Source organism: Chenopodium quinoa, unplaced genomic scaffold, assembly GCF_001683475.1.
Source record: "Chenopodium quinoa cultivar QQ74 unplaced genomic scaffold, ASM168347v1, whole genome shotgun sequence".
Classification (NCBI taxonomy): domain Eukaryota; kingdom Viridiplantae; phylum Streptophyta; class Magnoliopsida; order Caryophyllales; family Amaranthaceae; genus Chenopodium; species Chenopodium quinoa.
Genome location: NW_018743920.1, coordinates 2,421,989 through 2,440,389, shown reverse-complemented (window position 1 = coordinate 2,440,389; position 18,401 = coordinate 2,421,989). Strand labels below are relative to the sequence as shown.

The following is an 18,401-nucleotide window of genomic DNA, read 5'->3' as shown; positions in this document are numbered from 1 at the left end:
TTCGGAAGCTTATGAGGAACATGCATAAATACTCCACCAAAACAATGGGCCTGTAAAATTTGGGCCACACCCAACATTAAATTAGTTTAAGTCAATAACATTAACCAATTTAGGTTGATAGTTTTAGGGGGCGTGTGGTTTGAGGTTTTGTAGAATGGGTGAGGGAAACAGCACTAATAACCCTATTCTATGTTTACAAAGCTATTTTAATCATTCCCTTTAACCTTTTGTTTCCCCCACTTTTCCATACCATGATTTCCCACACCCTCATGGGATCAACTACCCCCAAACTCCTTAACCAACAATATGCTACTAATGTTAACTACCCTGTCATATCTCTTCAACCACCAGAACCACCCCACTTCCCATTAGCAGTTTAGCACATCCTATTGCTTTACCGGTGGGCCTAAAACCACCCCCACACACCCAAAACTCTAACAACCCACCTCGATAACCTACCAATCTACCTTACTCCAGAATACCTTTCCAGCACCCCAAAAATGAACCCACTCATCCCGAAAACCGCCTCAGAAATCAACCATACCCATCCGAAACCAACCCACCACCTTGAAAACAAACCAACCACCTTAAAAACAAACCCACCAAGTCTAGCTAATGCACAATGTGAAGACTTCTTCCAGGAGGCGGAGCAAGGACAGTGAATTGAATGGGGTGGCTGCATTAGTTTCTAAGGTGGGTTTTTGTAAAGATCCAAAAAGAAGTGCAGAGGAAATAAAGATGAGAACCAAGTCAAATTAAGAACTAAATCTTGGCATAAGCCCTATATCTTCTATTATTTCGTTGGTTGGTAATTAGTTGGTGGTGAGCTTTGTGGTAATGATGGTGGGTAAGGAAGAGAGAGTAGAAAAGTGGTGGCAGTAAAGAGCAGAGAGAAGCATTATGAATTTAAAGGGGGTTAAATATCATGTGCAATAAAGGGGGTTTCATTCCTTTCTCCTCCATTCTCTTTCCCCTGCACAAACCAAACTCCTTCTTATTGTTAGGGTAGATGAGATCAGGACATCACATTATTGAACTATTTCTGAACAAAAGACGGTGATTATTTGACTGAATCCCAAGCTGTGTAATTTCAAAGTGATAATTAGATTGTGCAATCTGTATATGGATGAGTAAATTATGGCTCTTTATATTACTACATTTGTCTCTCATTTTTATCCACTTTGGAATCTATGACAAAAAAGTAGTGGGCTCGAGGGAATAGTACATGGGAAATTTGAGTGGTTGGTTACTAGGTGATATTTGAGAATTACTGATATGTGAATATTATGAGAAAGTGTTGAACAATGACACATTTTATACTGATCTATAATATGTGATTTGTGAGGGATTAGTCAAACAAACCCAGTCATTGGCCAATACAATTGGACCTACACTGAATTTATATGGTGCGAGGTGCAACTGTCTTTCAACTTTATTATACTCCCCTAGTATTTTATTACTTGCTCCACTTTTCTTTTGCGGCCGTATTTTAATACTTGCTCCATTTCCTTTTTTGGAAACTTTAAACAATATCTTATTATTTTTCTCCCACTAGTGTTCCCTAATACCATATTTAATATTTTTCATATCCTCTCTTCTCCGCACTTATACTCACTTTTGTTTTTTCATATTTTTTTATTCTTCAACCAACCGCATTTCCATCACAAAATAATACTTTCGACTATTCCTCCTAAAACCCCGTGACTGGGGAAATGGAGCAAGTAATAAACTATGGAAGGAGTAGTTGCCGAAATGGCTGAGTTGTTGATATGTTAACCCGGTTATCTACTATTTGGGGTTGCTACTGTTTCTAAATTTTGCATAGCAAGTGTATCTCTTAGTGAGTTGGTCACTGTTCGGTATTGTTCTACTGGATGTCATTATTGTTTATGAATCAGAATAGAGTTTCCTTAGTTTTCTTAAATAGTGTGATAAACAAGAACTTTGCTGTGATTTGAAAATAAGTTCATTGTTGCTCCCAAGGTCATTAGATTTAGTCCAACAAAATATAGTCTCATGGGAGATAAATTAGTTTTGTATCTCGTCTGTATTAATGTCTCCCAAGGCCCATTAGTTTCTTGTTTATTTTATTTAGGAATCTTAATGCTTCTCTGAAAAACTTTGCTTATAGTCTTGTCCTTAACAGCTACCACAAAAGTTGGTAAAGATTATTTTTTTTCCTCTTATAATTCTGTGGTGCTCCAAATGTTGCAGGTTTTAACTCTACCTTGCGTCAGGGAAATATCACTCACCATGAGTATATACAGGTTTTTTTTTTTTTTTTTTCTTTTTTAATATCATCTTACTCACCTCCTAAAGTAAGGCCCTATTCTTTTTACTTAATTTTTGCTGAATAGGAATTATTTTTACCGATTAAACCTATCCACATAACACACCGATAACCACCTTCACCTTCATTCCCTTCTTTATTTTTTCTTTCTTCCTCTCTAAAACACTAAATCTAGTGAAGATGGGAAGGAGAAGTGGTGGCCGAAGATGTTTAGGCTAGGCTGGGGTTGGCTAGCATGGGTTTGTTAGATGTAGCTGGTGGGATTGGTGTAGGGGCTGGAGGGATTGGTGGGGCTGAGCAAGAGGGCTATATGGTTGGTGGTGGTTAGTAGTAGTACACATAGATGTAAGTTAGTATATTAATTTATTGAGCCTAGGTTAGCTATGTTAATGGCAACTGGAACACCCTAATTACTTATGCAAAAATAAAATCTCACTAAAGGAAAGAGCAAAAAAAGGTCCACCACCTGGAATTTGCAATTATACGAGGCCACTATGTAGAGTTTTTCTTACGATGATGTCCCACCCCCCCCCCCAAAAAAAAAAAAAAAAAAAAAATTATTTTACATGGTTTAGGAAATGGTGGCAAGACTAAGACCTAATTTATTTATCATTGTATAGGTTGGTAAAGGAAGAGATGTTGGGTTGAACCAAATTGCTCTGTTTGAGGGTAAGGTTGCTGGAGGAAATGGAGAGCAGGTCCTCAGTAGAGATGTGTACAGGCTTGGGCAGCTTTTTGACTTCTTCAGAATGCTTTCTTTCTACTTTACTACTGTGGGTTATTATGTGTGCACGATGGTAAGTTTGTCATCTCTCTCTCTCTCTCTCTCTCTCTCTCTCTCTCTCTCTCTCTCTCTCTCTCTCTCTCTCTCTCTCTCTCTCCTCTTTTTTGCTCCATAGAGGTAGTGTTACTTTTTTAATTTTTGGTTGGAAGAAATTAATAAGAGAGAAAAGTGGTGGGACTAAGCGTTATGGTTGTGAGAAAAGGTGTGGTCCTCTGTACCCAACAGTAGTATGGGGCATACTGAAAGTGACGGAATAAAATGGAAATTGGGGCAAACAATAATGGAGAGAGGGAACCTTAATTTTATTTCAGAAGTTGCTGTTTTCCGTTAGTTGATCATTCTTATTGCTGACATCATTGATTTTCATTTCGATGCAGATGACAGTTCTTACTATATACATTTTCTTATATGGAAGGGTATACCTGGTAAGTTTATCAAGATAGACTTTGTCTTTCCTTGCTTTCTTAAATCGCGTGAATAATTTCATTGCAAGTATTCTAGTTTGGTAGAACTCAAATCAGTTTTAATTGATAATGAACTCCATCCATAATTCTTGGGTTAAATTTCTTTTGGTAGTTGTATCAAAATAGCGTGACTTACAGGTGATTTACATGATATTCTTTTGATCTTTTTATTTCACTAGATACAATATATTAGGAAGTTGAAGCAAGTTCAGTGCGTTATGTACTACGGTATTCACATTGAGAGTAGTAATGGAATTATTCCAAGGCAAATGCATTTATTCTTTTTTTCTTCTGGAATTTGAAATTTAAAAAGACTTGTAATTACAGGAACTAAGAAATTTTCTTTGAAATTTTGATCTAGATTCACATTGTCCTGTTATTTTTCACATTTTTTTTTGCTACAACATTTTGAAGCACCATTAGATACATAGAGGATTATTGACCAAGCTTCTTTAAATTGTTGCGATATTCATTGCATAGCTGTTCTAAGTTCATTGGTGTTCTGATGCCAAGCCTTTGTATATACTCAGGCATTCTCTGGACTTGATGAAGGGATTGCAAAAGATGCCAGAATTTATGGAAGCTCAGCTTTGGATGCAGTTCTAAATGCCCAGTTCTTAGTTCAAATTGGAGTTTTTACTGCTGTGCCAATGATAATGGGATTCATACTAGAACTTGGATTACTAAAGGTTTAACTGCTTATTCTCCCTTTAATTTTGATAGCTCAGATGTGCTTCCAGCAAAGTTTCTTAAATGATCTTGATGTTATCCATTTAGAAATAAATTCTTCCATTGAACTTATTATTTGCCTTTCCCAGATTTTCTTTCCAATCACTTTAATTTAATTGATCAGCCATTTTCTATTACTTAAGAAGATTTTATGATCACGTGCAGGCTATCTTCAGTTTCATTACTATGCAGCTGCAGTTATGTTCTGTCTTCTTCACATTCTCATTAGGAACAAGGACTCATTACTTTGGTCGCACTATTTTGCATGGAGGTGCCAAAGTATATGCTTCTAACTTAATTAACTTTTGTATATCATGTCTCCATTTAATAATTTGTATTTTTCTTCTGTTTTCCTGCATTTCATAATATTTTTCTAAATGATTATTGTTAACAGTATAGGGCTACTGGTAGGGGATTTGTTGTCCAGCATATCAAATTTGCTGAGAACTACAGGCTTTACTCTAGAAGTCATTTCATTAAGGCGTGAGTATTACCTTGTAAATTTATGAACAGATAGTGTTGACTTAATGTAGACATACATTTTATGAACTATCTTTTGAGTCTAAGCATGTCAGTATTTGCTACAGGCTTGAAGTGGCATTGCTGCTCACTATTTACATCGCATATGGCTACACAAAGGGTGGCGCTGTCTCTTTTGTGCTATTGACTCTCAGCAGTTGGTTCCTTGTTATCTCCTGGCTCTTTGCCCCTTACATCTTTAATCCCTCGGGCTTCGAGTGGCAAAAGTAAGCTCCATGGAGATGTATTTTCTCCTTACATTTTTTTTTACCATTTAGTTTTACGAATTCATTTTTATCTTCATCTGTTCCCTCGGGCTTCAAGGGGCATATAAGCTCCCTAGGTATGTATTTCTAGTCTACTTTTATTTTTTATCACTATTTTGTTTTACGACTTGTTAAACAAAGTATTTTTCTTTTTTTAAAATTTGTAATCCTTTGATTGTTAATTTGCCATCACCATATGACCCTAACACCTGGCCCCACTTTTTTTTTCTCAAAAGAGATGAAAAAAGGAGAATAAAGGAAAAGAAAAGATACGCTGACCAAAAATAGTAGGAGACTTTGAATGGAATGAGATATCAAACCCAATTCTATGTTACTGGAAGTTGGGTACTCCCTCCGTTTCGTAATAATCACAACACTTTCCTTTTACAACCGTTTCATAATAGTTGCAACACTTCCTAATTTGGTAAAGACCCACTACTATTTTATTATTTTTCTCTCCCACTAACCCCACTTGCATAAATATTTTATTATTTCTCTCTCCTACAAACCCCACTTATACTACTTTTTTATTATTTCTCTCTCTTACAAACAATTTACAATTATATATATCTCCACTAACTATACTTTATATGATAAAATTTACCCTATCATCCCTACCCTATAAAATTCCTAAAACTTTGTGCAAGACCTACTGTTGCGGTTAATATGAAACGGAGGGAGTATAAATTAAAATATGAAATTCAGAACTGCTGATGGACAAGGGAGAGCTGCTTACATCTGAAGCTCCTCTAATTCTACCTCCAGGGGATTAGGGGATGGGATTCGTACTGGATGGTGTTTGTTTTTCACTTTTGGTATGGAGCTTGTAGGCTGCTAATATGATTAATGCAGCTATAAAGACTTTAATAGAGTGTAAAATAGATTAATCTATGATATGCTTGGCAAATAATTATAAGGCTTAGTTTGTTGGTTGTATATATTATTGCTGGTGACTTTAGTTTAACTCAACTTATGGATCCTTAGGGATAGATCAGAACACAATAAGCTAATGTTGTTCCTGGTCATCATTAAATTATGGGGTGTTGTGAAGAAACAACTCCCTCTTTCCCGCAGTAATCTTCCCAATTTTTCCAGTTTTGTCTGTCCCAACTTCAATAATTATTCCCATTTTCTTATTTTAAATGAGACTGAGTAAATGACGTCACCTTTCATCCCTTTCATTTTTAATTCTTTCCTTTCCTCTCCTCCACCAACTCATTCAAAAGTATATATGGAATATGAGACTTTTGCTAACTTAGATTTCCACTCATTTTCTACTTACCATGCCTCAGCTCATGACTCTCCTAACACTGTGTGCCCAAAAGAAATGGGAATAAGTATTATGGGACAGAGGGAGTTGTAGTTTTCAGCTGATTAGAAAGGAAACAGTTGGAGGGTGTTGGGCATGTCTGTCATTGCCGGGTGTAGGCTTCTGATAAAAATGACTGCAAGTGATTTTGTATATTCATGCCTATTGATGTTAATAAAATTTGAGTTAAAACATTCGTAGACTGAAACAACCCATGGAAATTCAATCTATCTTATCAACATGACATGTGGAATTTATTAGTTCAAGGACACAGTATTGAACAACTCTGATTCCTTTGTTTCAAATCTTAGTACTTTGTCACCCATTGTTGATTAAGTTTCACTTCTATCATATTCATTAGGACTGTGGAAGATTTGGATGACTGGGCCAGTTGGCTTCTATACAAGGGTGGAGTTGGTATAAAAGGAGAACATAGCTGGGAATCTTGGTGGGATGAAGAACAGGTTTGTTTTACAGTTATATCACACTTGGTTGTAAATGGCATGGTGTAGTAATAAGCCATTCCTTTTCTTGATTGTTGGTTTATGTCTGCTTCTTCTGTATTATTCAGCTAATGCATTTATAAGGAAGTTGATGCTTCTCAAATATAAACTTATAACACTCATAGAGGACCTTCCACTGTGGCCAGTCCTGTAAATTTGATTAATTAGGCACTAAACTTAATTAACCCTTATTTTACTTATAAAATTGTGGGACATAGTGATTAGTTTTGTGCGGGAGTCTCGGTCCCTTCAATATTTTCGACCAAAATCCACCATTGATAAGACTTCTTGGATATAGCTAAAAGTTTGACATGATAAAAAATGTGAGCAAATTACAAGGTTACTGCAATTCAAATTTTGGCATCACTTTGTTTAATTATTAGTTTTTGTAGATTTGGTTGGATTTTTTTAAGTGCTCTCTGATTACTACAGTTAACACCTATAGGTCAACATGTTCCTGAAATAAACCATGATGCTTGTATTAGTGCTAACTGGTGTTATCAGTGAGCAATTACATAACTGATCAAAGAGTCATTGAGTTGTGTCACAAAGATGTGTGAATTAAATTTTAAATTAATTTACTCCATAGATGTCTTGTACTCTTAGAAAGTAAGCCTTTCTCGTTCTTATATTTGAAAAAGCCCTAGGTTTGAGGATTCACTCTCGTTCTCTTGGGTGATTTACAAAGATCTAATGAAAATTGAGTACAGATGTTGAATATTTTACCTATTGTGGTAAAGCTTAATCCTACAACAATGAATTAAAAAAAAAAAAAAAAAAAAAAAAAAAAAAAACAGATTTTTGCAGCATCTATCATTAGTCTCTGAGTCTGGTTTTTCCATAGAAAATATATTCAGTGTCATTGGCTATAGTGTCTAACTTCGATTCAGATTCCTCGTGTATTCTTGCTTGTTACCTTGTTTTTCTAAAAATTGAGCTGTAAACTTTTTTGTTTATTTTTTTTTTCCGCTTAATTCTCAACATTGCTTATGTCTTTGCAGGTGCATATCCATACTTGGAGGGGTTGTATTCTGGAAACAATTTTGAGCTTAAGGTTTTTCATGTTTCAGTATGGTATTGTGTACAAACTCCATGTTCTGAAATCAAACACATCACTGGCGGTTAGTGTCTTAATCTTCATTGTAAATTTTATTTCATATCCACTTTGAGTCTGTTTTACTTTGATTTTAGAGTTGTGGTTCAGAGGGTGAGTTTTGTATTACGAATAAGTGGACCTACGTGCACTGTCTTTGGTTTTTCATGCAGTTCTGTACTGTTCTTTCCTGCCTTCTGTAGAGGGGGTGGGGTGGTGAGGGGGGCATATTAGCGACGGTTATATTATGTAAAGTTATTTGATATTTCTGGTTGAATGTTTTCATTTTATCATCCTGATCATTGCTTTTTATGTCCAGCTATATGGCTTCTCCTGGATTGTTCTAGCAGTCATTGTCATTATATTCAAGGTATAGTATGCTTCCATTTTTGAATTTCACGTTCTCAATTGTCCATTTCACCTTACAAAATCAATTACACTTTCATGGTTAATTGCAGATTTTCAGTTTTAGTCCCAAAAAGTATGCTGGATTCCAGTTATGGATGCGATTTTTCCAGGGAGTCACTGCCTTGGGACTTGTGGCTGCCATTGCCCTTGTTATAATCCTCACTGATCTCACCATTCCAGACTTGTTTGCCTGTGTCCTCGCATTCATTGCAACTGGATGGGGAATTCTTTGTGTAAGTTTATGTTCTCCTGGATTGTGCTTGCATTCTTGCACACACAAATTAAATAAGGAATCAAGAGGTGAATGAAAAATATGAAAACAAGTGAAAGAACACATGAATTAAGAGAACTATAAAAGTCCTTTTCTTCCAAAACATTGAGCCCTAGAAAGGTTGCATGAGATAATAAGAATAAACAAAGTGGGGGGAGCCTCGCAATCATATGCACTCTCAAACATAGAAGGAAAATAAAAGGCGGAATCTTGATTGAAAATTTGAAAGAGAAAAAGAATTGGGATGTCTATAGGAAATTACTAGGAATTGAACCTGGGAGTGAATCCATCATTGGAGTTGTAGGATAGAAGGTATCTTGCCACACTCTAACTTCCTAGGAAGAGCAGCCCATACTATTATATTTAAATGAAGTTGCATCCTTTTATACATTGAATTCCTGCAAATTATATAAAATATTACTTGTAAGATATAATACTTTGTAGTTTTTTTTTTTTGTTTTTTTTTTTTTTGGGGGGGTAAATTAATATTTTGTAGTTGCTATGTACTTATGCGCAAAATAAATTATTCTGAATATTATGAAGGGTAAAGTGTTAATTGAAAAAATAACGATATGTTTTAAGGCTCAACTGAAAATAAAATTATGAGAGGCATTTTACTGATTGTCAAGTACAACCATAGATTGGTGATTATACAAATAGTTATCAGTGCACATGACAGGGTTGGATCATCCTGCTATAAATGTGACTGGCATCTTGGTTTGTTTGTGTCATGTACTAATGACCAATGCTGAAATATAAGGGACCGAGACTCCCGCTTAGATATATGATTTAACAGTAACCACCTTAGATTTATGATTTAGGATTTAACAGTAACCACCTTACTGTGAATGGAGTCTTGGTCCCTTTATGTGTGGAAACTGTTAAATGCATTACATAGTTCTGGTTATTTTAAGACCACTATTTTTTGTCTTACTTTAGTATGACCCTTTCACCTGTCACTGGTTTACCTTTTAATATAATCCTTTTTCGTTTTTGTTTTAGCTTGCAATTACTTGGAAGAAGCTGGTGAGAAGCATAGGTTTGTGGGATTCCATCCGGGAGTTTGCTAGAATGTACGATGCTGGGATGGGTATGATGATCTTTGCCCCTATTGCAGTTCTTTCTTGGTTCCCATTTGTCTCAACCTTTCAGTCTCGGCTTCTCTTCAACCAAGCCTTTAGTCGAGGCCTCGAGATCTCAAAGATTCTTGCTGGTAACAAAGCCAATGTTCAGATATGAGGAATGGGAATATATCAAGGTCTGCTGGAGCCTGGAAACATTATCAACTACTATGTGGCTAAGCTGTAAGATCAAATTCCTCATTGAGAACTGATCAAGTGTTCAGACATAGTGAAAGCGTCCTGGATATGGCTCCTGATGGTTTAGCTTAGCATCCTTGTACCAATTTTGAACTCTAGCTTTTATCTCTCATTATTTTATTTTATTTTTATTTTGGTTGGGGATGGGGATTTGATTCTGTATATGCCCAAAGATACAGATATTTCAATGAGAAGCAGTGACTTTTTTGTGGTCTTGTTTGATCCTCTTAATTATTTACTGATGTGTACTGATAAATAGATGAGCTGACCAGACTGCGCCAGAACTCGTTTCACCGTAAAGGAATCCTGGAATGTCGCCCTGGAAATGCTTCATTTCATTCTTGGAGATATTTCCTTGCTCAAGTTCTAATGAAATCTTGATAATTGAACATTTTGAACGCCAATAGGCATTAAATGAAAGAAAAAAGGAAGTACTCTATTTCACTAATGTGCGAGTGGCATGAAGCTATTAAACGAATGTTGGGTAAATATATAAGGCAGGTAAATACGAAACTTTAAAGACACTACATGCTGGAACCCCCAAGAGCCACTAAATGGGGTTTAATACCTTAGATTTATGATTTAGGATCCATTTTATTCATCTAATTTTCACCTATCTAATCTTAGCTAAAATATAAGCTCACAATTTCATGATTTGAGAGGAAGGAAAGTTATTCCCCTTACATATTGTTCTTTCTCAAAAATAAGACATCAGAGTTAGCATTAATAGCAAAGTGTGTTGCCTCAAAATAAGTCATCAAATTTAGCATTAATAGTGCAAACGTGTTGCAAATTTGCAATAATATTGAAACAGATGTTCTTTCTCAAAAAAAAAATTGCAATTCCTTGCAAGTAAATGTACACTAATCACTGTCAAGCTTGGACAGCTAAAAACATCGCAGGTGTAGAAGTAGTTTTCAGCAAATAGAGCTTTGAAGTTGATAATTTACATTTTACACATAATCTGAAACATAATTTACAAGTTGCTCTCAAGTAAAACTTTGATAAGAAAACATCAGCCTCAACAAGTTCTTGACAGCAAGAGAAGTATTCTTGAAACTCCTAACCTGAATAATAGTCATTACAAGGCATTTTTCTCAAATCTAATGCATAAATATATTCATGCTTCAGATTCACCATTTAGGATTCAGCTGCCATAGCCTGGTTTTTGATCACGGAGTCACCTAAAACTGGAGTCTGATCTACTGCTGAGACAGTCAACTCAGATGAATGAGCATAGTTTATTGGATGGTCATATTTACAGGCAGGACCATATTTGCAAATTCCATATCGACTGTAATAGCTGCAAACATTTTCACCCTGAATCCTCACATCAAAGCAGCAATCAACGTCAGAAAAATTGAGAGCGCGTTTTGAAGAATAATACATAAAATAATCATTTCACTTCAATTACATTCACTCAATTCTGTCAAATTACATCAGATTATAATACTTGTGGTGCAAAAATGAATTTGAATAATGCATTAAACAGTATCAAAAAAGAACAGATATCACAAACAATAAATAAGATAATTTGGGTGCATGGCGTAACCAGATATAGGAACATAGCAACAAACTCCATTATTGCACCAGAAAAGTTACCATAACTTTTGATCAGAAAGTATATAGCCTAAATTTTCAGTGTTTTCTAGCCATGGACGATACAATCTCAAAATATGAATTTTAATCACTTTATCACAACATCAATAACCATTCAAGGCACTTATTTTCCTTTGTAGAATTTTCATATTCTCATCACCTACCAGCCACAATTTATAGTTTATTTTAGAAGTCCATATTGGCAGAAGACTTTAAGTATTCCATGTGAACAGATAAGTAGGGGGTTCTCACATATAAAATTTATGAATAAAATAAAAACTAATACCTACCAGCATGGATTAACACGACCTTAACCTTAAACGAAAGAAGACACTTTAATTTCACATTTGATGCTACTACTTTTTTACAAAATCTTGTAAATTATTGTCAGACTAGTAAAGGGCAGACCACATGCCACATCACCGACCTATCCAACTCGCATACTACTAAGCATGGTCTAACAATTGTGTATGAGACAGTCTGGTATGAGACTAGCTGCTTTTAAAACCAACATGCTTAAGCAGATTTTCATATCCCACCTAAACATAAAACAAGCATAGCATGACAATATACTCCCTATGTCCCTAAAAAATAGGCCACATTTCAATTTAAGGTTGTCCAAAATAACAGACCAATATCTAAATTTATTATGTCAAACATTGATTTCCCACATTACCCTTGATGATACCCTTGAATATAAATTGAAGACTACATTGGTATGGCAGAGATGTAACATAGACATAGTGAAGGTTGTGGCATTTCAACTCAATTACTTAGAAATGGCCCCTATCAAATCTGGATAATTAATTAATTATTTCTCCCTCTTTTTTTTAATTACTTTTATTTTTTATTTGCATCACTTGACATGCATGGAGTTTTAGGAGAGTTTATTTGCTCTAATATTTTATATTGTGCAAGTGGGACAAGTAATTATCAATTAATTTTGATAAAATCTAGCTAATTATTACTCCCTCTGCCTATTTTTTTTATTTGCATCACTTGATGATGCATGGAGTTTTAAGAAGTTTATTTGGTCTAATATACATTATGCAAGTGGGGCAAGTGGATGATTTATTTATTTTGATAAAAGTACAATGGGGACCATGAAAGAGATAGCACATGAGAGACTATTTTGTAAATCATTTAATTAGGGAGTTAGGGACCATAAAAGAGAGAAATGATACTCCCTCCATTTTTTTTTTTAAATGCATCACGTCTCTCTCTTCCCTAAAACCCCACTTCAAAATATTTTATCATTTCTCTCTCTTTCATGTTTCTCAATTAAATAATTAAAAAAAAAAAAAAAAAAACTAATCTCTCACATACTCTTTCTCTAATGGTCCCCATTGTACTTTTATTTAAACAAATTAATCATCCACTTTCCCACTTGCACAATATAATTTTAAAGCAAATTAACTCTCTGTGTAATTGCAAGTGATGCATTTAAAAAAAAGGGAGGGAATAATATATTTTGAATGGGGTTTTAGGGATGAGACAGAAAAAATATGGTATAAAGCTGCCAAATGTATATGTGATGCAAATATATGTATATATATATTTAAAAATAAAAAAAGTAAAAAAAAAAAAAAAAAAAAAAAAACGAAGGGCATAATTAATGGACAGAAGTAATAAACTTAGGAAGTTTAGTTAACTTACAGGTCTTAGAGGTAAACCCAAGTCACTGAGAAGACACGATGGTGACTGAGCCATCACACTTTTGGGATGGTGAAATTTACATGCAGATCTGTATTTACAATCGCCATTTCTCAAGAAGTAACTGCATTCAGGTTGGCCAGGTCTTTCTGGAAATTCTTCACCCAGCATTTCCTCCGGCCTTTTTAGTAACTGACTATTCATTGCAAATGTTGGTGGAATGTGAATGCTCCTCTCAGGTGGATAAACTGGAGCCTTGTCAATATTAACATGCATCGAAGGGGGGAAACAAAAAGGACAAGATTGTGATAACTATCAGAGGACAAAAAAAAGGGAAATAATTTCAAGATATCACTATTACACTTTTTTCTTTTTATTTTTCTTTTTGTTTTTTCAAGTTTCCATAATCCAAAGAACTCCCTCAGCTTCTCAACCTACTTTCCTAATTTCAAAAATGCAAAAGCAGAACTACCCTCTACTCAGAGAAACATGCTTTAGAAAGATTTCAACAGCCTAGGAGAAGAATACAGTAGAACACACTAGTAAACACTCGCTGTACTTGAAGTATAACAAACATACAAAGCGTTGACATACTAGGTAACCAAGGTGAGCCAGGAAAAGTATACCTGGTAAGCGTTCCATTCTGATTGTGAAGGAACACCTTGAGTTGGAGAAAACATCAAAGGGATATAAGGAGGATTTTCATTCAAAGTGGTAGGAGGAGACCAAGGTGCAAGAGTCAAATGCGAGGCATTAGGTGCAAAGATGGATCCTCCATTGCTGTATTTGGGCGAAGCATCAGGTCCTCTAGCAGAGGTAGGGTCAGGATGGTTAAATCTACAATTGGCTCCAAATTTGCACGAGCCATTGCGCATATAAAAAGGGCACTCCTTTTCTCCCTGTGAAGCCAAAACCTCATCACAAATTTCACAAATGAAAAGGGACAAGTTAACAAATTCAAATGTAAAAGAAGACTAATTCAAAGAACATATCAACCAAGATGGAGTTCTTTTTTTAGTACCAGACGAATCGGCAAACCCATAAAATTAAGCTTCGAGGTAGGGTTGGTTTTTCTGCTGTGATTGAATTTACAAGCTTTCCCAAATTTACACCCTCCGGGACGATCAAAGTACTGCATCAGGAGAAAAGGAATATAGCAGAGTCAAAAAACTTGTTATGGTAAACAGTCAATTATGCAGATGCATATATCAGATTCTATCCAACCAAACTCTAGGTAATACTTCATAATCAAGAAAATAAGGGGTCATTTATAACACTACTTTTTACTCGAAGATTGTGTGGATAAATCACATGAATATGACTGATGGATATATTCAAGACAACATTAACCAGCTTTAAATAAGGCTAAACCAAATTCATATAGAATGGGGCATAAATCAGTCGCTTCAGTTTGAAAAATGCAGAATATTAATAGTAAAAACAGCAGAAGCAGAATGCACAATGTATTTATTAGACAAGATACCGCAAAAGAATAGGCTTTGCCAGTCAAGAATAATAATATTATGCAACAACTCTATGACTTAGCTGGGACACTCTTCAAAAATAATCAGAGCATGTTTGGGGCAAGACAGTTTCTAGATCACTAAAAGAGTTTGCATCAAGGCAACAACAAAGTCAGTATGATGTGCTAACGACCAAGATAGAATCTGACAATCAGAACAAGTTTAGGGTCGAGACAGTTACAAGAGAAAGCATTACGACAACAACAAAACCTACATGACGTTCTAACCGCCAAGATAGAACTGGAGCTCATGATGTAAGAGACTGAAGACTATCTCGAAGATTAAGATAACTACATCTTCAAGAATCCGATATTGGTGAAGCATATAACAAATATAGGCACAAACAACTATTTATAAATCAACATCTGCTATTATTTCAGCCTTCAGGCATATCGCTTACTAAACCGCTATACTTCTAGATAACACCTCTTCTTCCCTTGGTATTAACATAAGTTACTCCTCCTTCCAATTTTTTTTTTTTTTTTTTTTTTTCCTCCAAATATTGGGATTACTTAAAATACCCACTCATGTTACCTGGCATAGGAAACCTATTGATTACTTACAGTACTTTATAAAAAGTTAGCCTCCCTCCGAATTTAGATTATGGATTTCCAAGAAAACTTGTTCATACTTCATAGCTTGCACGGTTGCACTACCGTATATTTAAAAAAAAAAAAAAAAAAAAGGAATAAACATTCTCCGTCTCTGTATTCCAATGGCAACAGGAGAGAGGGAGGCCCAAGATGACATGGATGGAAAGAGTCAAAGAAGACATAAAGAAACTTGCAAAAGCAAGTAGCAATGGGTAGAAAGGCTAGAAGCAACTGGAGGAAGAGGATCAAGGTGAATTACCATAGGAGATTGATTACTGGTTTGTTTTTTTTTTTTTTTTTTTTTTTTTGGTCATTGTGTCATTCACTGCATTCCAATTCTAGCCCAAACTAAATTATAATTGGGTAAATTTAGATATATACATATAGACTTTTAGAGGTCACAAAGTCTAGTATGATTGATAGTCTCTAAGATTGTCAATATTATGCTGGATCCTAGTTCACTCAATATATCAAAACTCAGCAGCCAGTAATCCAATGTTAGTCAGAGGTGCTTAATTTACGGTACTTTGTTAGTCCCTTTATTTTGGAGGTCCATAATGATTCAAACAAATGTGATTACGATAATGCTTATACAGAAAATCACCACTATACCTAATATCATATCAAGCCACCAAAGAGAATATATAATTCAATATAAAACCAATATAAGCAGTCCTAAGAACTAAATATGAGAAGCTAAGGGGGCGCTTGGAATGGGAGTAATGAAATAAGGGGGTAATAAAAGTCAAACTAGGTAAATTATAGTTGATTAGAGGTATTATTGTAGGGAGACAAGGTGTTTATGAATGAATTGAGGTTGTAGTGACATTAGAAAAAAAGAGGGGTGGAGGAATCATTACCCTCAAAATGAGGGTAATAGGTTACCCACCCTCCCCCTAGTGTAACCTATTACCCCAAAAATAAGGGTAATAGTTCCCTTTTTTCACCAATCACCACACCATCACTATATAAATCTTCTTACAATCACATCATCACTAGCTCCCCCTCTCCTATGTTTACTTTAATTTTGCTTGGTTTGACTTTTATTACCCCTTTATTTAATACTCCCAATCCAAGCGCCCCCTAAAAGTAAAAACATTAGGAGAATCAAGCAATAAATAAAAAGACAACATATATACACCTTGCAATCAATCTGTTCATTGTCCACAGATTCATCCTTTTCCTTCACCTTATGTATAGTAGAAGCAACACGTTCTTCCTTTGCCCTCACCTTGACACCCTACAACATTTGAAGAAAAATTAACCAAAAATTTAAAATCTATTTTTCAATCAACTCAGCAACTAAAATCTATAATCAAAAAAATCAAAACAAAAATTAACCCAAAAGCAAATACAAAACCTATAAATCACCTGAAATCTCCTATTATTAGGAGGATGATTAAACTTGCAATTCATCCCAAACTTGCAAGTCCCGGTTCGAACATAAAACGTACAATCCTCAGCCTCCGGCCTCACCGGAAACTTATTACTATTTCTACGACTCAACACTTTTTCACTACCCTCATTTCTGCTCACATTCTCAATTTCACCCTTTTCTTCCCCACTCTCTACTCCATGGTTCTCCATCACCACCGTGCCATCCCCGTCTTCATCGCCATTGTCTCCCTCCTCGAATTCGCTCTGAAACCCATCACTACTAATCCTACAAGCTAACTCCTTTTCACTGCCCTCAATTTTACTCACATTCTCAATTTCCCCCTTTTCTTTCCTACTCTCCACTTCATGGTTTTCTATCACCACCGTGTGATCGCCATCTTCGCCGCCATTGTTACTCGCCTCGATTTCAGTCTGAATCCTATCACTACTAATCCTACAAGTTACCACCTCTTCACTACCCTCAATTTTGCTCACATTCTCAATACCCTGCTTTTCTTCCACACCCAATTTACGGTTCTCTAACGCCTCCGGGCGATCGACATCTTCGCCGCCATTGTTGTCGGCAGCAAAACTATTACTACTACTTCTGCCACTCAATTCACTCATGTTCACATTCTCAATCTCCCTCTTTTCTTCCCTACATTCTTCTTCATTGTTTCCTATCTCCTCCGTACGATCGCCATTGTCGGTAGCTTCGATTACAGCAATAACATCCTCACTACTATTTCTACCCTTCAAATCGTTACTCCTCACAATCTCAATCTCCCCATTTTCTTCTTCATTGTTTTCTCTCTCCGCCTTAGGATCGCCGTCTTCGCCGCCATTAACGGCGGCAACGGCGTCAATAGAGAGAGAAACGAGGCGATCGTTGATGGAATCGGAAGATTGATGACGATCAAATGATGAAGAAGGAGATTCTGCAGATGAAATTGTTGAATTTTGTTGATTTGTGAGAGAAAGCCCTAAAGGGCAGGTTGTTGATGATGATGATGATGATGATGATTCTAACCCTAACTCCATTGTTGAAGCTCGAACATTTCAAAACCCTAAAAAAAGAAATTGATTTCGTTAAAGAGAAAAAGAGGGAATAACAAAGGAATGTGTTCAACTACTACTATTGACAAATTAGGTAATGAAATTATACGAAGTGCAAAGTATTTTTGCATGGAATGGAAGGATGCAAAAGAAACGAATAAAGTTATTGTCTAAAATGAGACTCCAAAGAATTAGACGATGTTTAGTTGATCATTTGGAGTAGTCTTAAAATTCTTGTTCGAGTTTCGACTCATTAGGCATTTGATTTGATTAATATGAAATACGAATTATAAATCTGTTTGTTTGTATTTGAATTCGAGTTTGCAATTATTGTGATTAACTCAAACTTAACTTTAAAAATGAGTTTCTAGATAATTTTTATTTTAAATCGTAAAAGAAAAAATTTAATTTCAATAGAAATGAAATGTACAATGTTACTACACATTTTTTTAAAATATCAAATTTTTTTGGAGTTGAGATGAGTTAGGTTTTATATTGAACAAGCTAACAAACGAATTTAAACGAGCTTGTGAAACCTAAAATTCACAACTATACTTGGTTAAAATTTTAGAGAATGATTGTTAAGATTTTGGCCTATATTAAAAACTTGCGTATATCATTGTCACTTCTTATCTTTAATTTTCA

At 35.3% G+C, this 18,401-nt stretch overlaps 2 protein-coding genes across 2 annotated transcripts in view; one reads left to right on the top strand and one right to left on the bottom strand.

The window, feature by feature from the left end:
• LOC110687883 (callose synthase 10-like) overlaps positions 1 to 10,186 on the top strand; it is a 55,496-nt gene extending 45,310 nt beyond the window's left edge. The window contains exons 40-51 of the mRNA XM_021864525.1: positions 2,215 to 2,267; positions 2,911 to 3,087; positions 3,452 to 3,499; positions 4,069 to 4,227; positions 4,433 to 4,546; positions 4,662 to 4,750; positions 4,855 to 5,013; positions 6,723 to 6,825; positions 7,866 to 7,985; positions 8,277 to 8,327; positions 8,416 to 8,598; positions 9,639 to 10,186. Coding sequence (XP_021720217.1) covers positions 2,215 to 2,267; positions 2,911 to 3,087; positions 3,452 to 3,499; positions 4,069 to 4,227; positions 4,433 to 4,546; positions 4,662 to 4,750; positions 4,855 to 5,013; positions 6,723 to 6,825; positions 7,866 to 7,985; positions 8,277 to 8,327; positions 8,416 to 8,598; positions 9,639 to 9,875 — 1,493 coding nt within the window. The 3' untranslated portion in view covers positions 9,876 to 10,186. The remainder of the gene's footprint in view (positions 1 to 2,214; positions 2,268 to 2,910; positions 3,088 to 3,451; positions 3,500 to 4,068; positions 4,228 to 4,432; positions 4,547 to 4,661; positions 4,751 to 4,854; positions 5,014 to 6,722; positions 6,826 to 7,865; positions 7,986 to 8,276; positions 8,328 to 8,415; positions 8,599 to 9,638) is intronic.
• Positions 10,187 to 10,717: 531 nt separating this feature from the next.
• On the bottom strand, positions 10,718 to 17,991 carry LOC110687884 (zinc finger CCCH domain-containing protein 43-like). Its single transcript, XM_021864526.1, has 6 exons — positions 16,695 to 17,991; positions 16,465 to 16,563; positions 14,229 to 14,339; positions 13,834 to 14,106; positions 13,211 to 13,462; positions 10,718 to 11,275 (listed from the first exon to the last, which is right to left on the bottom strand). The coding sequence occupies exons 1-6, from the start codon at positions 17,739 to 17,741 to the stop codon at positions 11,096 to 11,098; spliced, it is 1,962 nt and encodes a 653-aa protein (XP_021720218.1). The 5' UTR covers positions 17,742 to 17,991; the 3' UTR covers positions 10,718 to 11,095.
• Between the last annotated feature and the right edge of the window lie 410 nt (positions 17,992 to 18,401).

Bases quoted from the DNA above. Each gene is read 5' to 3' on its own strand.
- LOC110687884 (XM_021864526.1), bottom strand. From the start codon at position 17,741: ATGGAGTTAGGGTTAGAATCATCATCATCATCATCATCATCAACAACC. The intron at 14,107-14,228 runs GTACTAAAAAAA...TTGGCTTCACAG, and splicing joins TGGGTTTGCCGATTCGTCTG to GGAGAAAAGGAGTGCCCTTT. The intron at 11,276-13,210 runs GTAAGTTAACTA...GTGAGGATTCAG, and splicing joins TGGGTTTACCTCTAAGACCT to GGTGAAAATGTTTGCAGCTA.